The sequence below is a fragment of the Callithrix jacchus genome, chromosome 5, assembly GCF_049354715.1.
Source record: "Callithrix jacchus isolate 240 chromosome 5, calJac240_pri, whole genome shotgun sequence".
Classification (NCBI taxonomy): Eukaryota; Metazoa; Chordata; class Mammalia; order Primates; family Cebidae; genus Callithrix; species Callithrix jacchus.
In genome coordinates, this window is record NC_133506.1 from 27,539,718 (window position 1) to 27,564,438 (window position 24,721).

The 24,721-nt window shown below is 39.7% G+C and overlaps 1 protein-coding gene across 30 annotated transcripts in view; it reads right to left on the reverse strand.

The window, feature by feature from the left end:
- Positions 1–24,721, reverse strand: part of RALGAPA2 (Ral GTPase activating protein catalytic subunit alpha 2) — a 346,879-nt gene that overhangs the window by 141,548 nt on the left and 180,610 nt on the right. For 24 of the 30 annotated variants that reach the window (XR_013535138.1, XR_013535137.1, XM_078371500.1 and 21 more), the window contains 7 exons: positions 17,145–17,273; positions 16,244–16,302; positions 12,439–12,547; positions 6,905–7,015; positions 5,178–5,246; positions 4,756–4,893; positions 1,042–1,225 (listed from right to left, as the gene is read on the reverse strand). Coding sequence is in view for 28 of the 30 variants with exons in the window: in XM_078371500.1 (XP_078227626.1) it covers positions 1,042–1,225; positions 4,756–4,893; positions 5,178–5,246; positions 6,905–7,015; positions 12,439–12,547; positions 16,244–16,302; positions 17,145–17,273 (799 nt within the window). In the remaining 2 variants the exon portion in view is untranslated. The remainder of the gene's footprint in view (positions 1–1,041; positions 1,226–4,755; positions 4,894–5,177; positions 5,247–6,904; positions 7,016–12,438; positions 12,548–16,243; positions 16,303–17,144; positions 17,274–24,721) is intronic. The other 6 variants (XM_078371486.1, XM_078371493.1, XM_078371485.1 and 3 more) reach the window with 1 other exon arrangement.

Below are 24,721 nucleotides of genomic sequence, written 5' to 3' on the forward strand. Positions count from 1 at the left end.
TTGTTTAAATAGGGTCTCACTCTGTTGCTCAAGCTGGAGTGCAGTGGCGCTGATTACGGCAGCCTTGATTTCACACTCAAGTGATCGACTAGCTTTGGCCTCCCAAAGTGATGGGATTACAGGTGGGAGCCACTGTGCTCGGCCTTCTTTTTTTAATGTTTAGTGTTGAGAAAACTGAAGATTCACATGTAGTTGTAATCCATAATACATAGAGACCTCAAACACCCTTTATCTCAGTGGTAATATCTTGCATATCTATAGGACAATATCACAGTCAGGAAATTGACATTGATACAATCCATCTATATTATTCAGTGCTCACCAGTTTTACATGTATGCATTTGTGTGTGTGTGTTTGGTTCTATGCAATTTTATCATATGCATAGACGATACACCCACATTCTGACTCCCATTCCAAGGCCTAAAACTGGGCTCTTATCATTCTGGGGAGAGGGGTGCTTAAGTAAGAAATACAGCAGGCTCTAAGTCTGACAATCCCCATATACTAACAAAGGGACTCTGCTGTGAGCAGAGCAAATCTAAACTGTAAGAAGTAAATTTCCATCTCTTTTTATGACGTTCTCCTAACCGGGAATAATCTATGAGCTCCTTTCAACACTTGCCCAACCTGCTAAATCTGGCTTCAGTCCTTCTTTATGGAAAGCCCTCATGGGGCTACCTACCAGTCCACAATGAGTCCTTTTGGACTTCACTGTGTGTTTTCCATTAGATGTAAAGCTTCTTGAGGATGGAAAATGAGGCTATTTTTGCGAGTTCCATGGATCTGAGACATACCTGTCTTCAATAATACAAAAAACCATTTGAATCACTAAAATGGGAAAACAAAGAAGAGAAAAATAAATAAAGAAAAAAAAAAAAAAAAAAGAAACAAGGCACAATTTGCCATCACAGAGGACTCCAGGAACTAGGATTTCAACTTTATCAACTAGATTTTTAAAAAAATAGTACAGAAAGCATGAACAAAAGGCTAAATCCTTCCTCTTCCTTCCCACAAGATTTCATACTTGAAAGAATACTCACCCTCTTCAACAGTCAGCAGGTTACCCAATTCTGCCGATGTGTGATACTGGACTGGCTCAGAACTCTTCACATTTGCCAGTGGCAGGAAGGGGTCATAATCCGTGGATGACAAGTCAGCCAGGGTCAGTGTGTAGTGACTCTGTTGGGTGTACGTGCTCGAGCCACACACACAGCAGTGCAGAACCTGTGAAAACAGAGGCCATGTGCACCATGGATGCTACCTACCTCATGCCCTCTGACAATGTCAGAACTACTATAGTGCTTAGCAGCTAGGACTCCTGCTTGGTAAGACTTGAAAACATTGCTTATTTCCATTCTTAAATACTTCTTGCTATTAGCAAATTTATTTTGCTTCTTTCATGTCAATGCCAAGAAATACATTTCAAGGCAAAAGAAAAGTAAAAGTTAAAAAGTTCTTATCCACATTCTGTGTGATTGCACACACATAAGGCCTCCTCCTGTTCACCAAAGGCAACACAGGTAGAAGGGACTAATCCGGGGCTGAAGGGTAGTGGTGGGATGGGCCAGCCACGGTGGAGAGGGGAATGAGCACAGCAAGCAGAGACCATTAGTGCCGTTATGACCAGTCATGAGTTTAAATCAGTATTACTCAGGACGCCATGAATTGTAAGGGCTAACTTAACACCATTTTTAAATTATTCTGACTTTCACAAGATTAGTTTCCTGGGAGTTCACTGTTTTTTTACAAATTGCAGTTGATTAAAGATCTATCTACTCATTTGATCTTTTGTACACATACAAGACATGCAAACACAAATCATCTTGAATATGCCAAATGCATAATAGAGGTAATAATTGTAACTGATTTCCCTTTTTAATCATAAATTCAATATAATAAACTCAAAATCCTGACTTTTATAAGAATCAAGGTAATACTTGAGAAAATAAGAAAACACTATTGGGTTAAATATATTGCTGTAAAGTAAATTCACTTTTAGATGACTAGCTTTGGTTTGCTGACACGGCAAGAGGCCTTGTGGTCAGGCACCCTTTGTACACAGCTACAAAGTACCAAGAATTATAGTTGTCAGGGCAACCACCTGAATATGTCCTCTTCCTAGCAAAAAAAAAATGCAGTATAGGAAAGTCCTTATAGCAGCTCTCTTGTTAATGTAAAAATTGTGCTGCAATCACTGAAATAATTAATTTCTAGTAGCCAAAATGCAATAAATGTAGGAAAAGTACATTAAAGTCCCGAGTTATATGTAAACTAGCACAACTACTTTGGAAAATTATTTGGTGTTCATTACTAAGGCAGAATACATGTACTCTAGCAACTTCACTCCTAGGTATACACCCAACAGAAATGCATATGTATTTGCACAAAAAAAACCTCAATATTCACATTTTATTGGTCCAAAACTCTAAACTACCCAAATGTCTATGAATAGTAAAATAGATAAATATACTGTGGTTTATTCTGTGTAATACTATACATCACTAAGAGTGAAAAATCTACAACTATTCACAACAGTTTGAATAAATCACTCAAAAATAATGTTGAGCGAAATATGTCAGACACAAGAGCACATACTGTATGATTCAATTTGTATAAAGTTCAAAACAGGCAAAACGACTCTGCTCTGTTACACGGGATAGCGGCTATCCCTGGACATGTGTTATCAGGCCAATGGCTAGGAGGAGGCACTGAGAAGGCGTCTAGGATGCCAGGAATGTTCCACTTCCCAATCTTGGCTCTGATTTTACAGGAATGCTCACTTGGTAAAAATTCATCAAGCTAATTTTCTGGAAGCATATTATACTTCAATTAAAAGTTTCCTTTTAAAATACAAGAAAACCCCAGTTATTTAGTAAATTTATTAATTATGTTTACTATGAGGTAACTTTTATATTGGTAAAGCAATATTATATATATATATTTCTTTTTTGAGACGGAGTTTCACTCTTGTTACCCAGGCTGGAGTGCAATGGCGCGATCTCGGCTCACCGCAACCTCCCCCTCCTGGGTTCAGGCAATTCTCCTGCCTCAGCCTCCTGAGTAGCTGGGATTACAGGCACGCGCCACCATGCCCAGCTAATTTTTTGTATTTTTAGTAGAGACGGGGTTTCACCATGTTGACCAGGATGTCTCGATCTGTTGACCTTGTGATCCACCCGCCTCGGCCTCCCAAAGTGCTGGGATTAATCTTTAAGAAAAGAACAAACTCAGAAAAGAGATTTACATAAGTGTTTGTGGCTAATGTAGTTGGCCCAAACAAGCTCTGTTTATGAGCCACAAAAATAACATAAGTATCTAATTAATCCTAATATAGTTATTAAAATCTTTGACACTGAAGAAACAGTTAAGAATACACAAATACATTTTAGTAGAATTTAAACCACAATTAGGTGGCTTTTTTAAAAAGAAAAACTGAATACTTTTAAAAATAAGGCAATAAAAGTAATCAGTCTGTGACTTGGACTCTTTTTTATTATTAAAGGTTTGTTACTAAAAGAATAAACTACAGAATTTTCCCTCCATGATAGTAACTATTCAGTGGACATGGAAATGCTAAACAAACAAACAGCCAAGGTAAGACAAATTACAGAGGATATTATAAGCAATCCAGAGCAAATGCCACACCTAGTCATCAGTGTGTACCTGTGAGGGTAAGGGCTGGAGGGCTAAATAAGAATATCTTAAATGCTATAAAAATGATGAAGCTAATTATTTTAATGTGACATAGTTCCTTAACTTATTTCTTAAGATTTTTTTGAGGCAAAATGATTACTGAGACCATTAAACCTTTTTCTTCCTTTGATAAATAGATTTTGTCAAACTAATGCTGTATACAAATATACAGTTAGATAAATGAAATAAGACAGTAGGGTAGCTATAGTAAACATTAATCAACTGTACATTTCAAAATAGCTAGAGGAGAATAATTCCAGTGTCCCTAGCATAAAGATAAATAGTTAAGATAGACATCCCAATTATCCTGATTTTATTACGGAAATGTATCAAATTATCAAATGTACCCTGAAAAAAAGCAAATTAATTTTTTTAAAAGAAGCTATTTGCCCTAGGGAAAAAAATTAATGTAGATAACCCTATAATGTGAACAGTTCTTTTTTAAATTAAATAGACACAGACGATATTTCATGAAAATTGAAGAATTCTGACCAAACTGAGGTTGTTTAAAGATTAAACATGACAGTCATGTAAAATGCACACATCTCTACCTTGGTAACCACTGCTTCTTTGTATCTGTTCTGTTCTGCTTTCGGCGCTTAAGTTATTTACTTTTTTTTTTTGAGATAGAGTCTTGCTCTGTTGCCAGGCATTAGGCTGGGGTACAGTGGCATGATCTTGGCTCACTGCAACCTCCGCCTCCTGGGTTCAAGCAATTCTCCTGCCTCAGCCTCCCGAGTAGCTGGGACTACAGGCACATGCCACCAGGCACAGCTAATTTTTGTATTTTTAGTAGAGATGGGGTTTCGCCATGTGGTTGGCCAGGATGGTCTTGATCTCTTGACCTTGTGATCCGCCTGCCTCGGCCTCCCAAAGTGCTAGGATTACAGGCGTGAGCCACTGCGCCTGGCCAATTATTTACTTTTTAAGAAAAAGTTTAAGTCACCATAAATCCTTTTCAAAAGGGCAATGATATATAAGTACATGCATAAAACATATTTTGGTGATTGTCTGGCATATAAACCTATACTGCATTCCCCCAGGCCCAGGCAGAGACTCACCCTGTAGATATAATCCAGCAAGGGTGCTCTGGCCGAGTGCTGCTCCTCTAGGACCGCCGTGGACACTGGGTGGAGAAGGACACTCACGGGCAATGCCATGCACCAGTCCAAGAGGCAGAGTAGCAAGGACACAATAAACTGGAAGAAGAACATGCCCAGTAACTTACGCTGTAGTCTCTGAAACCTCACTACATTTAATAATAAACAAGACAATTGTCCCTACATATAGTAGTTATTCAATGGACATGCAGATGCTAGATAGGTAGGTAAGTAAATAAATAGCATTTTCACAGAAAAAACTGTGAAGGCCAATGCAGAAGAATATTACAAAGGATATCACTAGTTGTAACATGGTTTATCATTCTACCCTACATTAAAATTTTTAAAAACTCTAGGAAAATCTTAACTCATGTGCCACCTACCTTCTTGTCTGTTTCCAATGAGGAGTACTCTGCACTTGGTAAAAGAAAAGCAACTGTGGCCACAAGGATCTGCATAAAAGATAAGCCCAATCAAACAGACAACATTAAAAGCGTTGTAAGCCTCTGTTTAGGAGTCCCACAGTGGCCTTGCAACTAAGCCCCGCTTGGTGCCAACTCATGAGAGAAAGGTGAAACAAAGCAGAGGGCCAGCTGTGTGGTAATCTTGAAAATTAAGAGAAGGCAATGGAGCCACGCCTAGTTTCTACACTACTTTACAGGTGGAAAAATTGAGGTGGTGGGGTGAGCAGAGAAAAGACTATTTCTCTCTGCAGTCACATAATTCTTTTTTTTTGAGATGGGGTTTCGCTCTCGTTACCCAGGCTGGAGTGCAATGGCACAATCTCGGCTCACCGCAACCTCCGCCTCCTGGGTTCAGGCAATTCTCCTGCCTCAGCCTCCTGAGTCGCTGGGATTACAGGCAGGTGCCACCATGCCCAGCTAATTTTTTGTATTTTTAGTAGAGATGGGGTGTCACCATGTTTACCAGGATAGTCTCGATCTCTTGACCTCGTGATCCACCTGCCTCGGCCTCCCAAAGTGCTGGGATTACAGGCCTGAGCCACCACGCCTGGCCTCACATAATTCTTAACATCAGTATCCACAATTTTCACAGTGAAGTAAAAAGTACTTTCAAAACTAATTATGAAAATGCTCCCATTTAATTTTACTATAAATTACCCTAAGTCTCCACCTGCTGTCCTGGTGTAAACAGCACCCCTTTCATTCTCAAAAGCAGTCCCATTTAGAAGATAAATTACATCATCACCCCAAAACTCTACTTTCCATTTCAGAGCATTTTATGTTTCCATGTCCAAAGTTCCAGTTCACTCCAGGTCACTTCAGGTCAAAAATCACTTGTGCCTTTTAATGTATCTGAGAACAAAGTGATCTTTCCAGTGAAATTTGTCTAGGGCTGAGAGAATATAAGTCAATATCACTTCTTCTCTCTCCTTGTAATGCTTCATGAGGACAAATTAAATTTCCTCAAACTGTTACCATTGGATGTATAAAGAACAGGGAATGTTTTAAAAGTGCAGCTATAAAAATCAGTAGTAGAAGTGCCTTATCCCACAAAGACACCTATGGGAGTGAAGGTGCCTGCTCGTGTACAGGCAAAGCACTCTTGGATGCAAGCGGCCTTCAGGATATGACTGTTGAGACAATTCTTCCTAGTCCTTCCACCCCTCTCCCACCAGTTACCCCCACAGAGGTTATCATGGTAGCAATCTCATTACACCAGTAATCACGCTAGGGCAGAAAGTGTGGTCCAGGGCTTTAGTCTGGGAGAGACTTCTGTTTTACACAACAGCCAACCCCCTGCACCCCTCACGGAGGGCATCATAACCAGCTGCCTACTCCTTGTTGGCACCATCCAAATTGCTCTTGATGAATGAAGCCCAATCTACAAAAGGTCTCTTTGTTGTGGTCGTGACTGCCTTTCAAACTCCCCAAGTATAAGCCTCTGCCTGGAACACTGCTGGCTTCTTTACATAGTGCCTGAAATCATAGCTGAGAAGAACCAGTCTAACTTAATCTTAAAACGAGTGACTTGTGGCAATTTAATAGTCAGTTCTCTAACAACTATTTGAATATCTATAATTAATTAAATATCAAATACGATACAAAGGAAATGCTTATGTTTTAGTATTACAGAAAAAAAGACTTACTTCTGCCATTTTCCGAGGCAGAGCAGTTTCAAACATCTGAAGCTTCTCCCAGTAGGAAACCAGCAACTGAAGCACATCACAAGCTACCTGGGCCACGATTTTGTTAGGAAACTATAAAAGGAACAGAATCCCGAAGCAGATACATAACTTAACAGCTGCATCATTCTTAAGGACAAAATAGTTATTTCTTCCCAGTTCCTTATAGATTATATTTATCTGTTTTGCCTCAAATTGATGAAAAATATGTTCTATTACCAGAGAGTTTAGACATCTTCACATCACCATTCTAAAACTGCCTCTTCTCTAGCCTCATTGTGTTAATTTACATAATGTTCTACAGGAACAAGGAGCTTTGGTTTAATCATTTAGAAATTAAAACCATTACTTCAAATTTCTTATTCAGCTCACATAAGTCATATTTTTTAAAACAAGAGAAAATTAAACTGTACCCCCAGTGCGCTGAACCTTTTACCAGGATTTTACTCATTCTCTCACTGATAAATCTTCACTGACAGCTCTGCAAGGTAGATGTTATTTTCATTTTACACATGCAGAAGCAGGGATTGACCAAACAACTTTCTATCCTATGAAATAAAACTTGACCTGTATCTATAACATACTAAGAGTATGTAAAATTAGAGTGCAGGAGAAGATAACTAATGAATTATGGTATACTCAATTATTTTGCATTTATTTCCTGAGGCTGGCATGCGTCTTAAGTCACCACCAAGGTCTGGAGGCTTCCATTTATTGTGAGGCAGCATGTCTAAGGGCAGCACCTTCAAGGTCTTACTTTTTCATGCTGGGAGAGCATGAAAGGGAAGAGGGCACCCTCTGCTTTTCTCCCTGGCCAGAACATGGGCTACACCATTATCCACATCTCATTATCTAGGGCAGAAAAGGTTCATCACTGACCCTAGTCTAGGGACACCTCACTCTAAGCCACATGAAGCAGACACCATCAATGTTCAGTGCCCCACTGACCACTGTGCAGAATAAGGAAGAAGGTGAGGGAAAGGTGATCATTTTAATTCTGCAGAATAAACAATTACTGACTACCCCTACTTGAGAGGCGCTAGCTAAACCCCGGGCTAGTAGTTGCACTCAGGGGCTCTTCACAGCCTTCCCTGGCCAGAGACCCCATATCCCAGATGATCCGATTTCCACCGGCCTTGTTCCATCTCTCAAACACTCTGGCTTGCTTCTGCCCCATGGCCTTTGCACCTGCTACTTCCCAACGTTACTTGGAACACTTAATCCCCAGTCTGCATGTGGCTTGCACTGTTAGATCTTTCAAATTGTGGCACAAAAATGTCATCTCCTCCCCAAGGCCACCACACCTACCTAAGAGCTGAGTGGCAGCCCACCCCTTAGTTCTTCAGCTTCATCCTATTCCCCTATTAGATTTCCTTCACGGCATTACAGGCTATCAGAGGTGACCTTTTTGTTTGTTATTTTCCTGCATATATTGTTCACTGCTGTATCTTTCATGCCTAGCATGGCCCCCTTGAGGATGCGTGTGGTATGCTTCAGGTGAAGATGAAGCTCTGAGGGAGTGGGAGAACGTGAGTGGGCACTGTGTGTCTTGCTGCTGCACCACAGTGGTAGAGTCACCAGGTGGAGAGAGAAGGCTGGCAAAGCTCTGAACTCAAGAAGCTGGAAACAGACTAGGGAAAATTCTAAGAGTTGACAGACAAGACAAAAGGCTATGGACAGAGAGGGGTAGGACACAGGGCTTGGGGGAGAACAGGCAGAGAGAAGGGATCATGGAGGGAGAAGAGAGCTAAGGCGCACCTGGAAGAATGCAAGTGGGGATTTGGGGTCTCCTTCCAGGCATGAGTGGCAGGGCCTAGGCACCGAGGTAAGGAAAGGTTGGTCAGATACAGGGGACTGCCAGCAGGGTGGTGTTACTGACATGTAATGAAGGAGGTAGGGAATGATGGAGATGAAATAAGCCATTAATTTGCTCTCTCACTCATCCAGCATAGAGTACATACATACAGAGTACCGACAGGGTGCCATGCTGAGCTCTTCTGCCTGCAGGCCGTACTGGTCAGCCTGTTTGTTGACAGATCACTCTGACAGTGGTATAAACAGTGATCTGTGGGGGTCAGTCTAGGACTGGTGACTCTGACCAGGAGGCTCAGTGTTGGCAGGGTGAGCTATGTGACGGATGAACTCGGGCCGTGGGTGGGATGAACCATGGGCCTTCAGGAAGTACAACTGGCAGGACTCAAAGCCAGAAACAGCAGTGGGGTAAGGAAGAAAAGGAAAGTCAGTGATGTCGTGGAAGACAGGGTAGGAGAAAGAGCAGGGCTGGATAGCTCACAAGAGTTGGTGAGTATGGCTGTGGCTTAGCAGCACCTCCCCTAACCACCCCATGCCCACCATCCATCTGCTACCCCACCATAAACAAACCAGCCAACCAACACGTTGCTAAGTGGAATGCTCTGCACATCCACGGGCATATCTAGGTCACCCTTGCAGGGCATTTCTGAAAGGTGCTTACAAGTGAGGTGGTGCTGCCTTTATGTGGAGCCTGTAAAGCAGGAAACCCTGCCGGGGTCTGTGCTCTCCACTACACCCACCACTGTGAGAACAGGGGGCTCTAGGAGGCTTTGGGGCTCTGCCAGGAGGGAGAAAAATGGAGAGGAGGCAATGGGGGCCTCGGCCCCACCCCCAGCCCAGCTCCAGCCTGATGTGTGGGTAGTGGAGAGTGCAAACCCAGGCAGGCCTCTTTCTCCATTTCTCTCCCTCCTGGCACCGCCCCAAAGCCTCCTAGAGTCCCCTGTTCTCACAGTGGTGGCTGTTCTCCTTTTCCTTGTAGAAATGCTTTCCCTTCCAGTCCTCAGTTCTTCAATTTATGTGCTATGTCCTTAGTTAAAACAACCCAGTTGGCACAACAACACAAGAACTAGAAGGAGGCAAGGAAGGAGGGAAGCGGGGAGGGAGGTGTCCCCAGAGACCAGGACTTAAGTCAGTGAGCTTCCTGTTATTAATAATGGTTAAAGACAGAACAACTTGGCTGCATCCTGATCCCTCTACTTTCTTAGCGATTCAAGCTGGAGCCAGTTATTTGACTTTCCTCAGTCCTCTTTTGTTGCTATCCAGAGGGTGGGGATTCAAAGGACAATTTCCATGCTGTGCTGGGACAGTGAACAGAGTGAGAGCTCAATACGTGGTAACCATGTTGTTTTTCTGGTGTCTTATATTTCCCTGCATAATATAGAAAAGTTGCAAAAATTTGAGAAAATCTATCTATCCCTCTACTCTGTTATCAATTTCTATCTCTTTCCTATATTATATAGAAATATATATACATATGGTTATGTACCTCCTAACCATGTTTTGGGAAACATTCAGTAAGTACCACATATACAATGCTGGTCCCATACACTTGTACTGCTATATTTTTACTGTACCTTTTCTATGTCTAGACATGTTTAGATACACGAGTACTTGTCAGTGTGTTCCAATTCAACATTTAGTTCCTACAGTATTCAGGACAGTAGCGTGCTGCACAGGGTTATAGCCTCAGAGCAACAGGCCATACCACACAGTCCAAAAACCATCTACGTTTCTGTAATATTCTTTATGATGTTCACACAACAATGCAGTCACCTACTGATACTTTTCTCAGAACATATCCCCATCACTATGCGATGCGTGACTGTGTGTGTGTGTGTGTGTGTGTGTGTGTGTGCATTTCCTTCATTCTAAGACACCACTGAGTTATTAATAGTTTTTCCACGGAAGGGGTAGAGATGAGGGAAACCACCTTACACTGACTATATACATCTAGATTTAAGAAAAATTAAAAATTTAAAAATAGATCTTAGAATTGAAAAAGTGTATTTAAAAATGAATAGGGATCCACATTGATATATAATTTATAGCCCACTTGTTTCCACCTTAATAATTCTATGCAAATATTTCTCCATGGCTTTGGGAGTCAGGAGGTATCCTGCACACCTCAGTTGTGCAAAACTCCATGCATGTGGCCAGAGTGTTCTGGGTTTGGCTTTGGCAAGTTCCTTCGGCTCCTGGTCAGCTCATCTTCCTCATCTGTAAAGTGGAGGTGGCACTGATGCTTCCCCTCATAGGGCAGCTCTGAGGATTAAACCAGCCGACAAATGTCAGGGGTCGGCACCCTGCTGTGTGGTTGGAGGGGCACTCTTCCATGATATTGCGCTTGGATCATTTTTCCATTCCTCATCACAGGGATCAGCAGCAAGTGTTTTTCCAGCTCCCAAAACACAACAAGCTCCCCCACCTCCACTTCCAGGTGTTGTGGAGGAGAAATAGGGGAGGACGAGGCAATGGGGGTGTCAGAGGGTGTACTTGGGGAACAAGAGGCATTGAGTTTGGTCAGGCAGGGGCTAGACGCCAAGCCAAGGGTGGGGGACAGCACTGGCTGGGCAGACTCAGAAAACACACAAAGGGTGGCACAGCAGCCGTTGCTAACCTGATGGTGACTGTCCCAAGCATCAGTGGTAAGTACCATTGCTATTATAGCTGCATGTGGCAGGTGGCACAGAAGGGCCAGCAGCAGCCTGAATGCTGGTGTTAGGTGGATGGTTCAGGGGTTGAACTTTGGTTCAGTGAGGTGGTCATTCTAGAGCCTTGAACAAGTTCCTCAACTCTCCTGTACCTCAGTTCCCCTACTAGGACACTGACCCCTGAACTAAGAACTTCCATAAAACCCTCAGCACAGCACCTGGCAGAGACTAGGCACTCACTGGTTCCCTAAGTGTGATAACGGCAATGCTATTTATTACCACCATTTCCAAGCAAGAGCCAGGAAAGGACTCAGCAGGATTTGAGCTTTGGCTTAGAGGCAGCCTAACAGCACATGCATATCTTTAATGCCACTCAGATCTGTTTTTATTGCTGGTTCCATCACTTATACCTGTGTAGCGTTGGGCTTGTCACCTAATTTCTCTGGGCCTTGATTTCCTCTGGTATAAAACAGAAATTGCAACATCTGTCTTGCAGAGCTGTCTTGAAGATTAACAGAAGTATTTAGAAGTATTAGAGCTCGTCATTATTCTGACCTAGTGTGAGTGCCCAGTACTTCTTATGAGCAAAGCAAAGAGAGAAAGATGTTCCTGCAAGTGCTCAAAACTTGGCCAGATGATAAACACGGAGGGTCCTAACTGGAAGCTGTGGAGGCCTCTCCCAGGCCTGCTGAAGAAGCCAGAGCACAAGATCTCACTCTCTTATCACCCCCACCAACAAGTGACAGGTGTCCTCCTTGCCACAGGAGCTTCCCAGCCACCAGAGGAACCCCATTTGGCCACTGGTCCAGGAACACTGGAGGAGACACTGGCAGCCTGGCCACAGCGGCCAGCAGGGGAGCAGCCATTGGTGCCCCTCCCGAGAGCTTCACGGCACATTTACCATGGCTCTCAGAGAGCAATGGGACTCACAGTCCCTCTGCAATTAGGGGGAGAAAAAAGATGGGGCTAATTCAAACTCAGTGAAATGCCTGAGATATGGCTTAATATCCAATCGACACCACAAACTGGTAATACCTTCAGAGTTACTCCTATCACATTGATGGCCTCTTTCACCTGAGGGTGGCTTGTACGCTGTGCAAGCTCTTCACATATCCAGACTCCAAGGGAGCAAATGGCAATGCATCTTTTTAAAAAGAAGAAAACAGAGGAAAATTCTCATGAAATTTGATATACTTCCTCGGTATTTTCAAATAACACAACACTTTAAATCGGTTCATACAAAATAGCAAAAATTACAAATCTATTAGCAAAATGTCTTCTTGAAAGAAAAGATAAAAGAACCCTCAATAGGCCAATTTTCAGGACAAACAGAAATACTGAAATAGTTTAGCACTTAAATATTTAACAAAACAAATGGCATATTTTCTGTTGTCACAGCCTGTACATCACTTAGTTTTGTTGAAACTAATGGCTATTATATTTTATTGTTTCAAGATATTTTTGAAGAATAAAAAACACGAATCTGAGAAAACTGTCGAAAATTGAGTTTATAATTGTTTTCTTTACAATAATATGCACAATACCTACCACAAACAAAACAAACGCTATATTTTAAAGTATATTTAAATACAACTTTCAAAATAAATTGCTGAATTTATTATCACTGTTATTTCTTCCAAACGATGTGCTGGGACCAGATATTCTTCACGGAAAGCCAACCATGCCATATACATTTCTATTCTGTTTTTAACTACATAGAAATTTGGCTTTCTACATTAAAGAAAGAGAAAGGAAGGAGAATTGCCAAGACTTGATGGTTTAGATGCAGCAGGTGTAGGAAAAAGAAGAAATCAAGGGTTTTCTCTAAATTTCTGAACTGAAAACCCTGGGGGAATGGTGGGGTCATGTGGTAAGATGAAATCTGAGGGACAGTCAGCTGCGGGAAAAGGTCAGAAGCAGACTCAAGGGTTCAGTTACGGTTGTGTTAAAACATTCAAGATGAGATGTCCAGTAGGCAGTTTAATATATAAGCCTGAATATAAAAGGGGCTCACTGAAGAGGCAAGTAAATAAATCAGTAAGAAGATGGTATTTAAAGGCTGATTAGAATAAGAGTGCCCAGGAAGTCATAGAGAGAACAGGCCCAGCCCTAAACTCTGAGTCACTCTAACATTCATCAGAGGTTAGGTAGAGGAGGAGAGTTCAGCAAAGGAGACAGAAAGGAGAAAGTTCAATGAGGCAGGAGCAAAATCAGGAAATTATGTTCTGAGGAACACGCATTGTTCAGGAAGAGAGTAACAAAAGACTAGCTGCGGACTTGGTAAGTACGCATGTTCAAATATGGAGCATAACCTCTAAAAGAATAAAAGGGAGACTATGACTTAAAAACAATTGTGGTAATAAATGGAATGGAAAAAAAATCAGAAAGAAAGAGAGAGAGAGAGAAAGGAAGGAAGGAAGGAAGGAAGGAAGGAAGGAAGGAAGGAAGGAAGGAAGGAAGGAAGGAAAACAGGGGATGGGAAAATGAAGGCAAGATAAAGGAGAAATAAAATAAATATTATACTTTATTTCAAATAGGAAAGAAAGATCCTATAAAAAATAACATATAAAATACAATAAAAGAAGTGCATTCAAACAGATCAGTAATTATAACAAATGTACATGAATCTAAAGCTTCAGTTAAAAAATAAAGATTGGATGGGATAAAATTATAAAATCTGGATATATGCAGTTTTTGCAAAAACATCTAAATGAAGAATACAAAAAAGTTAATTAAAAGGAATAGAAAGCATTATTTAAAAACAGCTAAACCAATATCAAAGTGGTCTTCAAGATAAAAAATTCCTCCTTAGAAATAAAGAGTCACTACAAAAATATAAAATATTTGTTTCACTATAGATACAGGACAATTCTAAACTTTTATGCAACTAATCACATAGCCTCAAAGTATATAAAACAAAAATTGACATTATATAAGGAGAAATACATAAACACATTATAATAGCAGGAGATTTTAACATTTTTCTTCCAGAAGGTGATCAAGCTGATGAAAAAAATCAGACAGGATACAAAATATCTGAAGCCTAGGATTTAAAAATGTAATCTAATAAACACAACTAGAAGACTATGCTCAACAAAGAACAGGGCATACTTTTTTTCAAGTTTATATGGGATATTGACAAAAACTTACTACCTAGTGGGCAATTAATCAAATTTCAACATCAAAGACTGCTGTAAGATATTTTGATCCACAATGCAATTAACTAAGACATAAGTAATAAAAAGATACCTATAAAATTCAGACAGAGTAGTAACTAGAAATAAATATATAGTCTTAAATGTTTATATTTGTAAAGAAGAAATTAATATACTAAATATATAACCTTAAAAGTAAGAATAAATATATAACCTTAAAGGTAAGATTGTAAGGAAAGTAAAAGGAAGGACAGAAAAGAGCAGAAGGTAGGAAATAAGAGCAAATATAAAATACAGAAGTTGAACAAAGACAATGTCTAGTCTTGGAAAAGACTAATAAAATTGACAAATCTTTGGCAAAACTACTTAGGATACACAAAACGTGTCAAAGATTAAAAAGTGAACGTAACCACTTAAGTGAAAGAGAGAAAAGATAATAGAGATAACTCATAGATCAGTATATTTTAAAATTTAGGTGAAATTGGACAAATTCCTAGAAAAGTTTGGTTTATCAATACTGTCAAGAAAAAGAAGAAGAAGAAAAAGAAAACCTTAATAGTACTAAAATTATGGAAGAGAATGAGTCAGTGGTGAACCTTCTTATCAAAGGTAGTTTTACCATCAAGGTCTACTAACTACACAAGAATATTAACTCTAATTTTGCAAAAACTCTTTCTGACTAAAGAGAATGAAATCGTACTTAACTCATTTTGTGAGAGTTTATAACCTTATAATCAAATCTGATAAGGGAAGGATGGGGAAGGAAAATTACAGGCCATCAATATGGGACCTGAACAAAATATTAGCCAAGCCAGATCTCTAGGATAACCAAGCTGGGGTTATCCAAAAATGCAATGTTAGCTTAATATTTGGGAATTATTATCAGTTTAGCTTCTAGTAATGGCAGACCAGGAAATTTGGACTAACCCATCTATTGAAGATACCAAAGAAATTAGACAAAATACAAAATAAAAAACCCTGAAAATCATCAAATAGCTGACAAGGTAGTGATGACTGATGGGCTGCTGTCTTGGAATGAGACTACAGAGGGAGCAGGACATGAACCATTCCTAGGAGGGAGTTAGGCTGAGCTGGCCCTCTGGTGACCTTATGGGGTTTGACATTGAGGATCAGAGACAAGTGTTCCCCTCCATCAGCATTCTCAGCTTTGGTCTTCACCTTGGGAGGACAGGCAGAAACTTTTTCATCACATAAGTGGCCCAGAAAATCTCCTATCTTGACCATAGGCTGCTAGCAATCTCAGTTGCCTGGCAGAAACAACCAAAATGTTAGCAGACACTGCCAAATGTCTTCTGGTGTAAAAGATCATCACTGGTTGAGAGTCACTACCCTACGCATACACCATTGCTATAAATATTTGGATTATATTTTTGTTTTCTTTCTTCTTGAAAATATGATACATGAATATATTTGTAATCTTGCTTTTTCTCACACAAAATAGTGTACTATGTATACTCTTCCGTACTTTACAATTTTCACTTAATAATGACACTTTTGAAAATAATTATGCAAAGCATCTTCCTGGCATTACTCTTCCCATACTTTTCAGCCTGTGTAAGAGTTATGTGAAAGAATAAGTTTTTTTTTTTTTGTAACATTAACTACTTACACATAAATGTGTATCTTAAAATTCTAAAACAGTTTACCTCTTATTCAACATTTACCTTGCATATTCATTTGGTTCTTCTGTGGCATTCTTCAGTAAAATATTTATGAGGTAATGCTAAAAACACAAAATTAAGTAAAATAAAAACTTTGTGTCACAGTTGGTTTCCCACATGTTCTGACCATGTTCCAGGCAGCCGGGAGCTACTGAAGTTCGACCGGGGAGCTCAGGGAGCTCATCTATCAGTGAGAGCCTGGGGGAAGAAGAACGCTTTGGGGAGCGGCTGGTGGAGGATGAGGGTCTCCACAGGGCCTCCCTGGGCCATTCAGCCTGCAGGAGTAGAGTGCTTCTGGTATAAAGCAAATGAGATTCTAGATAGAAAAATCTCGGTTTTCTTTTACTTTAACTGGATTATATGTTGTACAATGAATTATATACTGTAATGATATTTTATAGTTTAATTGATTCAAGGATTCTAAAAGCATTTTTGTTTACCTCAAAGTCAGCTGAGGAGAGAACCAGTGCTTACTTTTATTCTCCAATAAATAATTTAGACTCTCAAATTACTAGCAGTATTTAATCAGGCTGACAATCGGATTGAATATTCAGTTTATTTCCATTATTTCTTTTAAATTAACTTGATTCACTAATGTAGTTAATTAAGCTAATAAAATTATTACAACAGGCAATTCACTACATGATTGTGACCCTTAGGCCCAATAAACAGGTATAATAAACAACACCTGCTATTATAGCTATAAGGTCCAACTGCAATATGCTCTGAATTTAACACACGTATAGCCCATGAATAGCCTTATAAAAACAACTATTGAAACATTTAAAAGATACAGCCAAACTTCAGGAATAAGTAGATTAATATATACTAATGAAAGAGATAATCATACAGCTAGAATTATAGAAAGTGCTAAACTTGAGATTCAGTCAACCGCATTACGTACCTTGGTATCTGCAGTTCCTGTAATGGCCTCATTTACTTCTAGCACTGACTGCAGTAAAGGAATCTCCTGGTAGGTGTTTGGAAAGCAGACCAGAGAGCCAAGGACAGTGACAGCTTCTGAACGAGGCGCCTGCACATAAGGAAGAGAAGCACACACATCTTTCCTTTGGTAAGTTAGAAACACTAAACAAGTGACATGTTTTATTCTTTATCCTAGATAAAAAAATACCAAACTCAGCCAAGTTACTCTCTTCCAGGTGAATATTTAAGCAAAAGAAGTTTGCTGAAATGAAAAAGCAAATTTCTAAGGAATGGAAAATATCACTACACTTAGATGTAAGCACACGTTGCGGGAACTGATCTGCAGATTCATTCAGAATTAGAAAGGCCACTGACTCTGTCATGACTGTTTACATAGTTTTAGTGCTAATATTCTCAACAAAGCAGGGTAAAGGATATCAACTTAATATCCTTTTGCTGTTAAGAACGATTAAGGAAAATTCATAGGGAAGCAGAGATGGAGGTAACTATCAGAAGGTAGAAAGAGAAGACAAACCACCAAATTTCCTGTCTATCACTAAGAACTCCCTTATGAAACAACATATAATGAGATACTATATCACTATTATCTAGTGAGATGCTTTTCTCTTATTTGCCCCGTGTTAGAATTAGATATACATTTAAAAAGGCATTTCACTAGATTTCAATTCAGCCAACACTAGCACCTATGATTAGCCAAGAATAGGGGACTACACAGGTCTGTCATCAATCTACTCACCTAACTGTCCATTTATCTGTCTACTATTACGTAATAATTATAACAAAGCTCACCTATAAGGAGTTCTCACTCTGTGCTAGGCACTGTTCTAAGTGCTGTACAAGCATTTCCTCATACAGTCCCCTCACCAATCCAATGACATAGAGGCTATTATTTCCATTTTCCAGTGAGAAAACTGAAGCTCAAAGAAGTTAAGTAGCTTTTCAATGTCGTAAAGCTCCTAAGTGATGCACATGGATTTGAACTGAGGCCATCTAGCTCCAGGTCCAGACTGAGCCTATAGTTAAGCACTTGGGCTATAAAATCAAAGAGAGCTTTTCTGCCTCAGAGAGATGGAGCACAGTACATGAAGTAGGGAGGAGAGACAAATAACAGCTATACACAGTTCAGTGAAGCACCTGCTAGGAGAGCAACAGCTGAGGATAGCATGGGAGCCCAGGCTTTCATTTTCTACCTAGCTTGGTTCTCAAAGGTACACAGGTAAATAAAAGGCAATATAAAGCACAGAGCTATTCTATGGGATGAGACCCAACCTATTCAAGGATTGGTTCTGCTCAGGATGTTTAGGAAACCTTAAACAAACTGCTGCTAGGAGCCACAGAGGGAAACAGAAGTCAGGCAGGCTGGCAGTGAGTGAAAGAGCCAGCTGAGTAGGCAAGAGGCAGGTGTCCATGATACGGAAGGCTGAAAGGGTCAGAAGCAGTCATCCCCAAAGTGTGTTCCACTAGGGCCACAGGGACTGTGAAAGGGCAAAAACAAAAGACTCCCAGGAAAAAGACGTCGCAGAGACATTCGATTAAGCACAATTAAACAGGAGCCTTTAACATGTTATTGTCCACTGAATTTACAAGTGAAGAAGTGTATTTCCCAAAATGATTTGACTGTGAACCTGGCTTGCTTTCTTTCCTTTCCCCCAGAGTATCTGGGGAGATGACTGTTCTGAAGGAGACTTTTTGAAATACTTGTCCTGAGGTTAGGAGAGAAAAGTCTGGGATAACAATTCAGATGTGTTCAGGGCAACTGAATGCATGTGTCTTTGTGGAGTGCAAAGAAAGAGAAGTGATGACAGAGGTCGAAGCCCTGAGGACGAAGAGACAGACAACAGGAAGAATATCATTACCAACCCACAGACGTCCTCTTTGTGCCCCTCCCATGATGTCCTGCCCTCCCCCTAAGTAACGACACTCTGCTGCGACACCACAGATCGGTTTTGTCTGGTTTTTCAATTAAATAAATGAAATTAGAGTATACATTCTTTTGTGTCTGACTTCTTTCACTCGTTATATGTTATGCAACTGATCCTGTGTTTTTACCGTATATAATAATCCATTTTATGTACACACCATAATTTAGCTGTTCCATTGCTGATGGGCATTTGGACTGGCTCTAGGTTTTGGCTGTTACAAATAATGTTGCTGTGCACAAGCTTCTTCTCATCTTTTGGTAACTTGTGCGAGCCATCTGTGCATCTCCCTCCCCCACTGCCTCAGTGGGGCAGACCTACCTAGCAGGGGTACTTGCAACTGGTAATTACCTTGTGCTAACTGAAAATTCTGACTGAGCAGGTGTGCTCCAGCCCAAACACCTTTCAAACACCTTTCACCAGCTCCTCTACAATTTTAACCTCAAGTTTAAACAAGAAAGTACTATCATTCAGAGTTGTGGTTCCTTCATGTCACTCTTGCATTCACATTCTCATTGATATTCTCTCTCTTTAAAAAAAAACATTTTGGAAGCCTACTTTATTAATTTTGTGTTGATTCTTTTTTTCCAGCTTTACTGAAGTATAATCAGTAAAAATTTATATAAAGTATATGTAACATAATGTTTGGATATACATATACATTGTGGAATGATTACCACAAACAAGCAAATTCATAGATCACCTCATATAGTTCCTTTAGGTGTGAGGTGTGAACATTTAAGATCTACTCTTAGCAAATGTCAAGTTTATGATATAGTATTATTAACTATAGCGACCACACGGATCTCCAGAACTCACTCATTATGCATAACTGAAACTTTTGATCTGCCGACAAACATCACCCCATCTCCCCCCACCCCGACCACAACCCCTGGGAACCACCATTCTACACTCTGCTTCCAGGAGTTGGACTTTTTAAGATTCCACATATAAGTGATGCCACACAGTATTTGTCTTTCCGAGTTTGGCTTATTTCATTTAGAAAAATTGTTCCGCCATGTTGCTGCAAATGACAGAATTTCCTTCATTTTTTAAAGGCATATAATATTCCGCTGGAGATATGTACCACATTTCTATGATCTGTTCCTCTGTCAATAATTTAAGTTGCTTTCCTAACCTGGCTACTGTGAATGCTGCTGCACTGAACATGACAGTGCAGACATTTCTTACACATACTGATTTCACTTCCTTTGCATACATACCCAGAAGTGGGACTGCTGGGTCATATGGAAGTTCTATTTTAAAATTTTTGGGAGACCTCCATACTGCTTTCGATAATGGCTACACCAATTTACCTTCCTACCAAGAGTGTACAAGGGAATGAAAATGTCTAGGAAAAAATGATACGAGTAGCACACCCAGCCATTCACTAACCCACACATTCATGTGCAGTATTTGGAAACAGAATTAAAAATTGTTACAGTGGCTGTAACAATTATTCCTACTATCATACTCAGGCAGAGTTAAGAAGACCGTATATAACACTATGGAAGATTGACATATGAGTTAAAGAGCAAGCAAATTCAATGCCTTCAAAAAGCTTAACAGACAAGGTGCTCACGCCCCTTTCATTGTGGTTTCAAAGAACATAACGCTCCTTTGCTTTGTTGAAAGCTAGTTTTGTATTTTATTCTTTCTGAATTTTTTGAAGCACGTCCCTTGTTTGTATTTCAGTACTTCCCTCCCTTCACATTTTCTAGTTTGTGTTTTTCCAGGTTCTGGTTATTTTTTGGTTGATATTTATTTTCCTACCTTGGCAACATGCCTTTATGTGAATTTGACCTTTACATTTATCTTTACACCATCTTTGATTTGAGTATTTTGTGTTGATTCTTTTTTTCTGGCTTTACTAAAGTTCAATTAATAAAAATTTATCTATTTAAAGTATAAAGTATATACAACTTAATGTTTTGATAAACATATTGATCAATATCAACATGTTTTTAACTTAACGTCTCTGGGGATGTGTTTGTTGTGATGCCAAATCTCATTCTAGTTTTTTTTCTGTCAGAGGCCTCAAATAAGGAAGAACCATCATTTGGTAAGTGGTGATCGCAGAGGGAAGAGACCAATACATGGAAGCTATATATTGTAATCTGGGCAGTATATAATGAATTCAAATAAAAGTCAGGATTCTTTTTTTTATGTGCATAAGAGTTCTCTTTCCTCTACATCCTTACCAACACTTACCTTTTGTCTTTTTGGAGAAAGCCATTCTAACAGATGTGAGGTAATTATCTCATCGTGATCTTATTTTACATTTCCCTGGTGATCTTGAGCATTTTTCATATAAAGCAGTCCCCTCTTATTTGAAGGGGATACATTCCAACACCCCTCAGTGGATGACTAAAACTGTGGATAGTACCAAACCCTATGTATACTATGGTTTTTGCCATACATACATACCTACGAAAACATTTTAATTGATAAATTATGTACAATAGCAAAGACTTGGAACCAACCCAAATGTCCATCAATAACAGACTGGATGAAGAAAATGTGGCACATATATACCATGGAATACTATGCAGCCACAAGAAAAGGATAAGTTCATGTCCTTTGCAAGGACATGGATAAAGCTGGAAACTATCATTCTCAGCAAACTAACACAAGAAGAGAAAACCAAACACCTCATGTTCTCACTCATAAGTGGGAGCCAAACAATGAGAACACATGGATACAAGCAGGGGAACATCACACACACTGGGGCCTATAGGAGGGTAGGGGACTAGGGGAGGAACAGCATTAGGAAAAATATCTAATGTAGATGACAGATTGATGGGTGTGGCAAACCACCATAGCATGTGTATACTTATGTAACAAACCTGCACATTCTTCACATGTATCCCAGAACTTAAAGAATAATTTTTTAAAAATTAGGCACAGTAAGAGATTAGCAATAACAGCTAAAAATAAAATAGAACAATTATAACAATATGACAGCATCACCACTCTTCTGCTTTGGGGCCATTATTACGTAAAATAAAGATTGCCTGAACACAAGCACTGTGATACCACAACAGCCCACCTGGTAACAGCTATGGCCACTAAGTGACTAACAGGTGGGGGAGCAGATACCACGTGGATCCACTGGACAAAGCAATGCTCCATGTCCCGGGCAGGATGGGCCAGGATGGCTCAAGGTTTCATCATGCTAAAATTATTTCTAGAACCTTCCATTTAATATTTTTGGACCACCATCGATTGTGGTAACTGGTATCAGAAAGTGAAACTGAGGATAAAGTGGGGCTACTGCACTATTAGCCAACTGTATGTCTGTAAGGTCACTTTAAATAGCCCATCTAGCCATGCTGGCAGAAAATGACTACCATGAATAATATTATCTCTAGGAAGGCCTCCAACATTTTTACAGGAAACTCTCTTGGCAAATCATGAACACAGTATTGGAAGTTCTGGCCAGGCCAATGAGGCAAGAGAGATAAATAAAGGGTATTCAAATAGGAAAAGAGGAAGTCAAATGATCTCTGTTTGTACTAACATGAGTGTATATTTAGAAAACCCCATGATCTCAGCCCAAAAACTCCTTGAGCTAATAAGCAACTTCAGCAAAGTCTCAGGATACAAAAATCACAAGGATTCCAATACACCGATAACAGCCAAGCAGAGAGCCAAATAATGAGTGAAGTCCCATCCACAATTGCTACAAAGAGAATAAAATACCTAGGAATACAACTTATAAGAAATGTGAAGGACCTCTTCAAGGAGAACTACAAACCACTGCTCAAGGAAATAAGAGAGGACACAAACAGATGGAAAAACATTCCATGCTCATGGTTAGGAAGAATTAATACCGTGAAAATGGCCATGCTGCCCAAAGTAATTTACAGATTCAATGATATTCTCATCAAACTACCACTGACTTTCTCCACAGAATTAGAAAAAGCTCCTTTAAATTTCAAATGAAAACAAAAAAAAGCCAAAATAGCCAGGAAAATCCTAAGCAAAAAGAGCAAAGCTGAAGGCATCACACCACCTGACTTCAAACTATACTACAAGTCTATAGTAACCAAAACAGCTTGGTACTGGTACCAAAACAGATATGTAGACCAATGGAACAGAACAGAGGCCTCAGAAGTAACACCACACATCTACAACCATCTGATCTTTGACAAACCTGACAAAATCAAGCAATGGGGGAAAGGATTCCCTATTTAATAAATGGAGTGGGGAAAACTGGCTAGCCATATGCAGAAAACTGCAATTAGACCCCTTCCTTGCACCTTATACAAAAATTAACTCAAGATGGATTAAAGATTTAAACCTAAGACCTAAAACCATCAAAATCCTAGAAGAAAACCTAGGCAATACCATTCAGGACACAGGCATGGCAAAGACTTCATGACTAAAACACCAAAAGCAATGGCAACCAAAGCCAAAATTGCCAAATGGGATCTAATTAAACTAAAGAGCTTCTGCACAGCAAAAGGAACTGTCATCGGAGTGAGGCAACCTACAGAATGGAGAAAATTTTTGCAATCTATCTATCTGACAAAGGGCTTATATCCAGAATCTGCAAGGAATTTAAACAGTTGCTAAAAAACAAACAAACAAAACAAAACCACCCCATCAGAAAGTGGGCAAAGGACATGAACAGACGCTTTTCAAAAGACATTTATGCAGCCAACAAACATGAAAAAAAGCTCAACATCACTAGTCATTAGAGAAGTGCAAATCAAAACCACAGTGAGATACCATGTCCTGCCAGTCAGAATGGTGGTCATTAAAAAGTCAGGAAACAGATGCTGAAGAGAATGTGGAGAAATAGAAATGCTTTTACACTGTTGTTAGGGGTGTAAGTTAGTTTAATCTTTGTGGAAGACAGTGTGGTGATTCCTCAAGGATCTAGAACTAGAAATACCATTTGACCAGCAATCCCACTACTGAGTATATTCCCAAATGATTATAAATCATTCTACTATAAAGACATATGCATATGTATGTTTATTGCAGCACTGTTGACAATAGCAAAGACTTGGAACCAACCCTAATGCCCATCAATGATAGACTGGATAAAGAAAATGTGGCACATATACACCATGGAATACTATGCAGCCATAAAAAAGATTGAGTTCATGTCCTTTGCAGGGCAAACAATTTATCTTAAAACCAAGGGCTTGAAGTTTGAATTTACCCTGCAAAGAAGAAATAAATAAAGTGAAAAAGTAATCACATACCAAACAAGGTTTAGGTTGTTGGATAGCCACACTGACTTCAATACCAATCCTTAGCAAGTAGTAAAGCTAATTTTATTTATACCATTTGAAGGGGCAAAAATTACTCTGAATACATAACAGCTTACAGAGCACAAATGGAAAAGGCCCTTTAAATTTGAATGCATAATGGTATTCCCTTGAAAGGTATTAAGATATTGCTTTGGCCATGCACAGTGGCTTACACCTATAATCCTAACACTTAGGAGACTGCAGTGGGAGGACTGTTTAAGTCTAGGAGTCTGAGACCAATCTGAGCAACATGGAGAGACTCCAATCTCAACAAAAAATTTAAAATTCACCCAGACATGGTGCCATGAGCCTGCAGTCCTAACTACTCAGGAGGTTGAGGTGGGAAGATCATT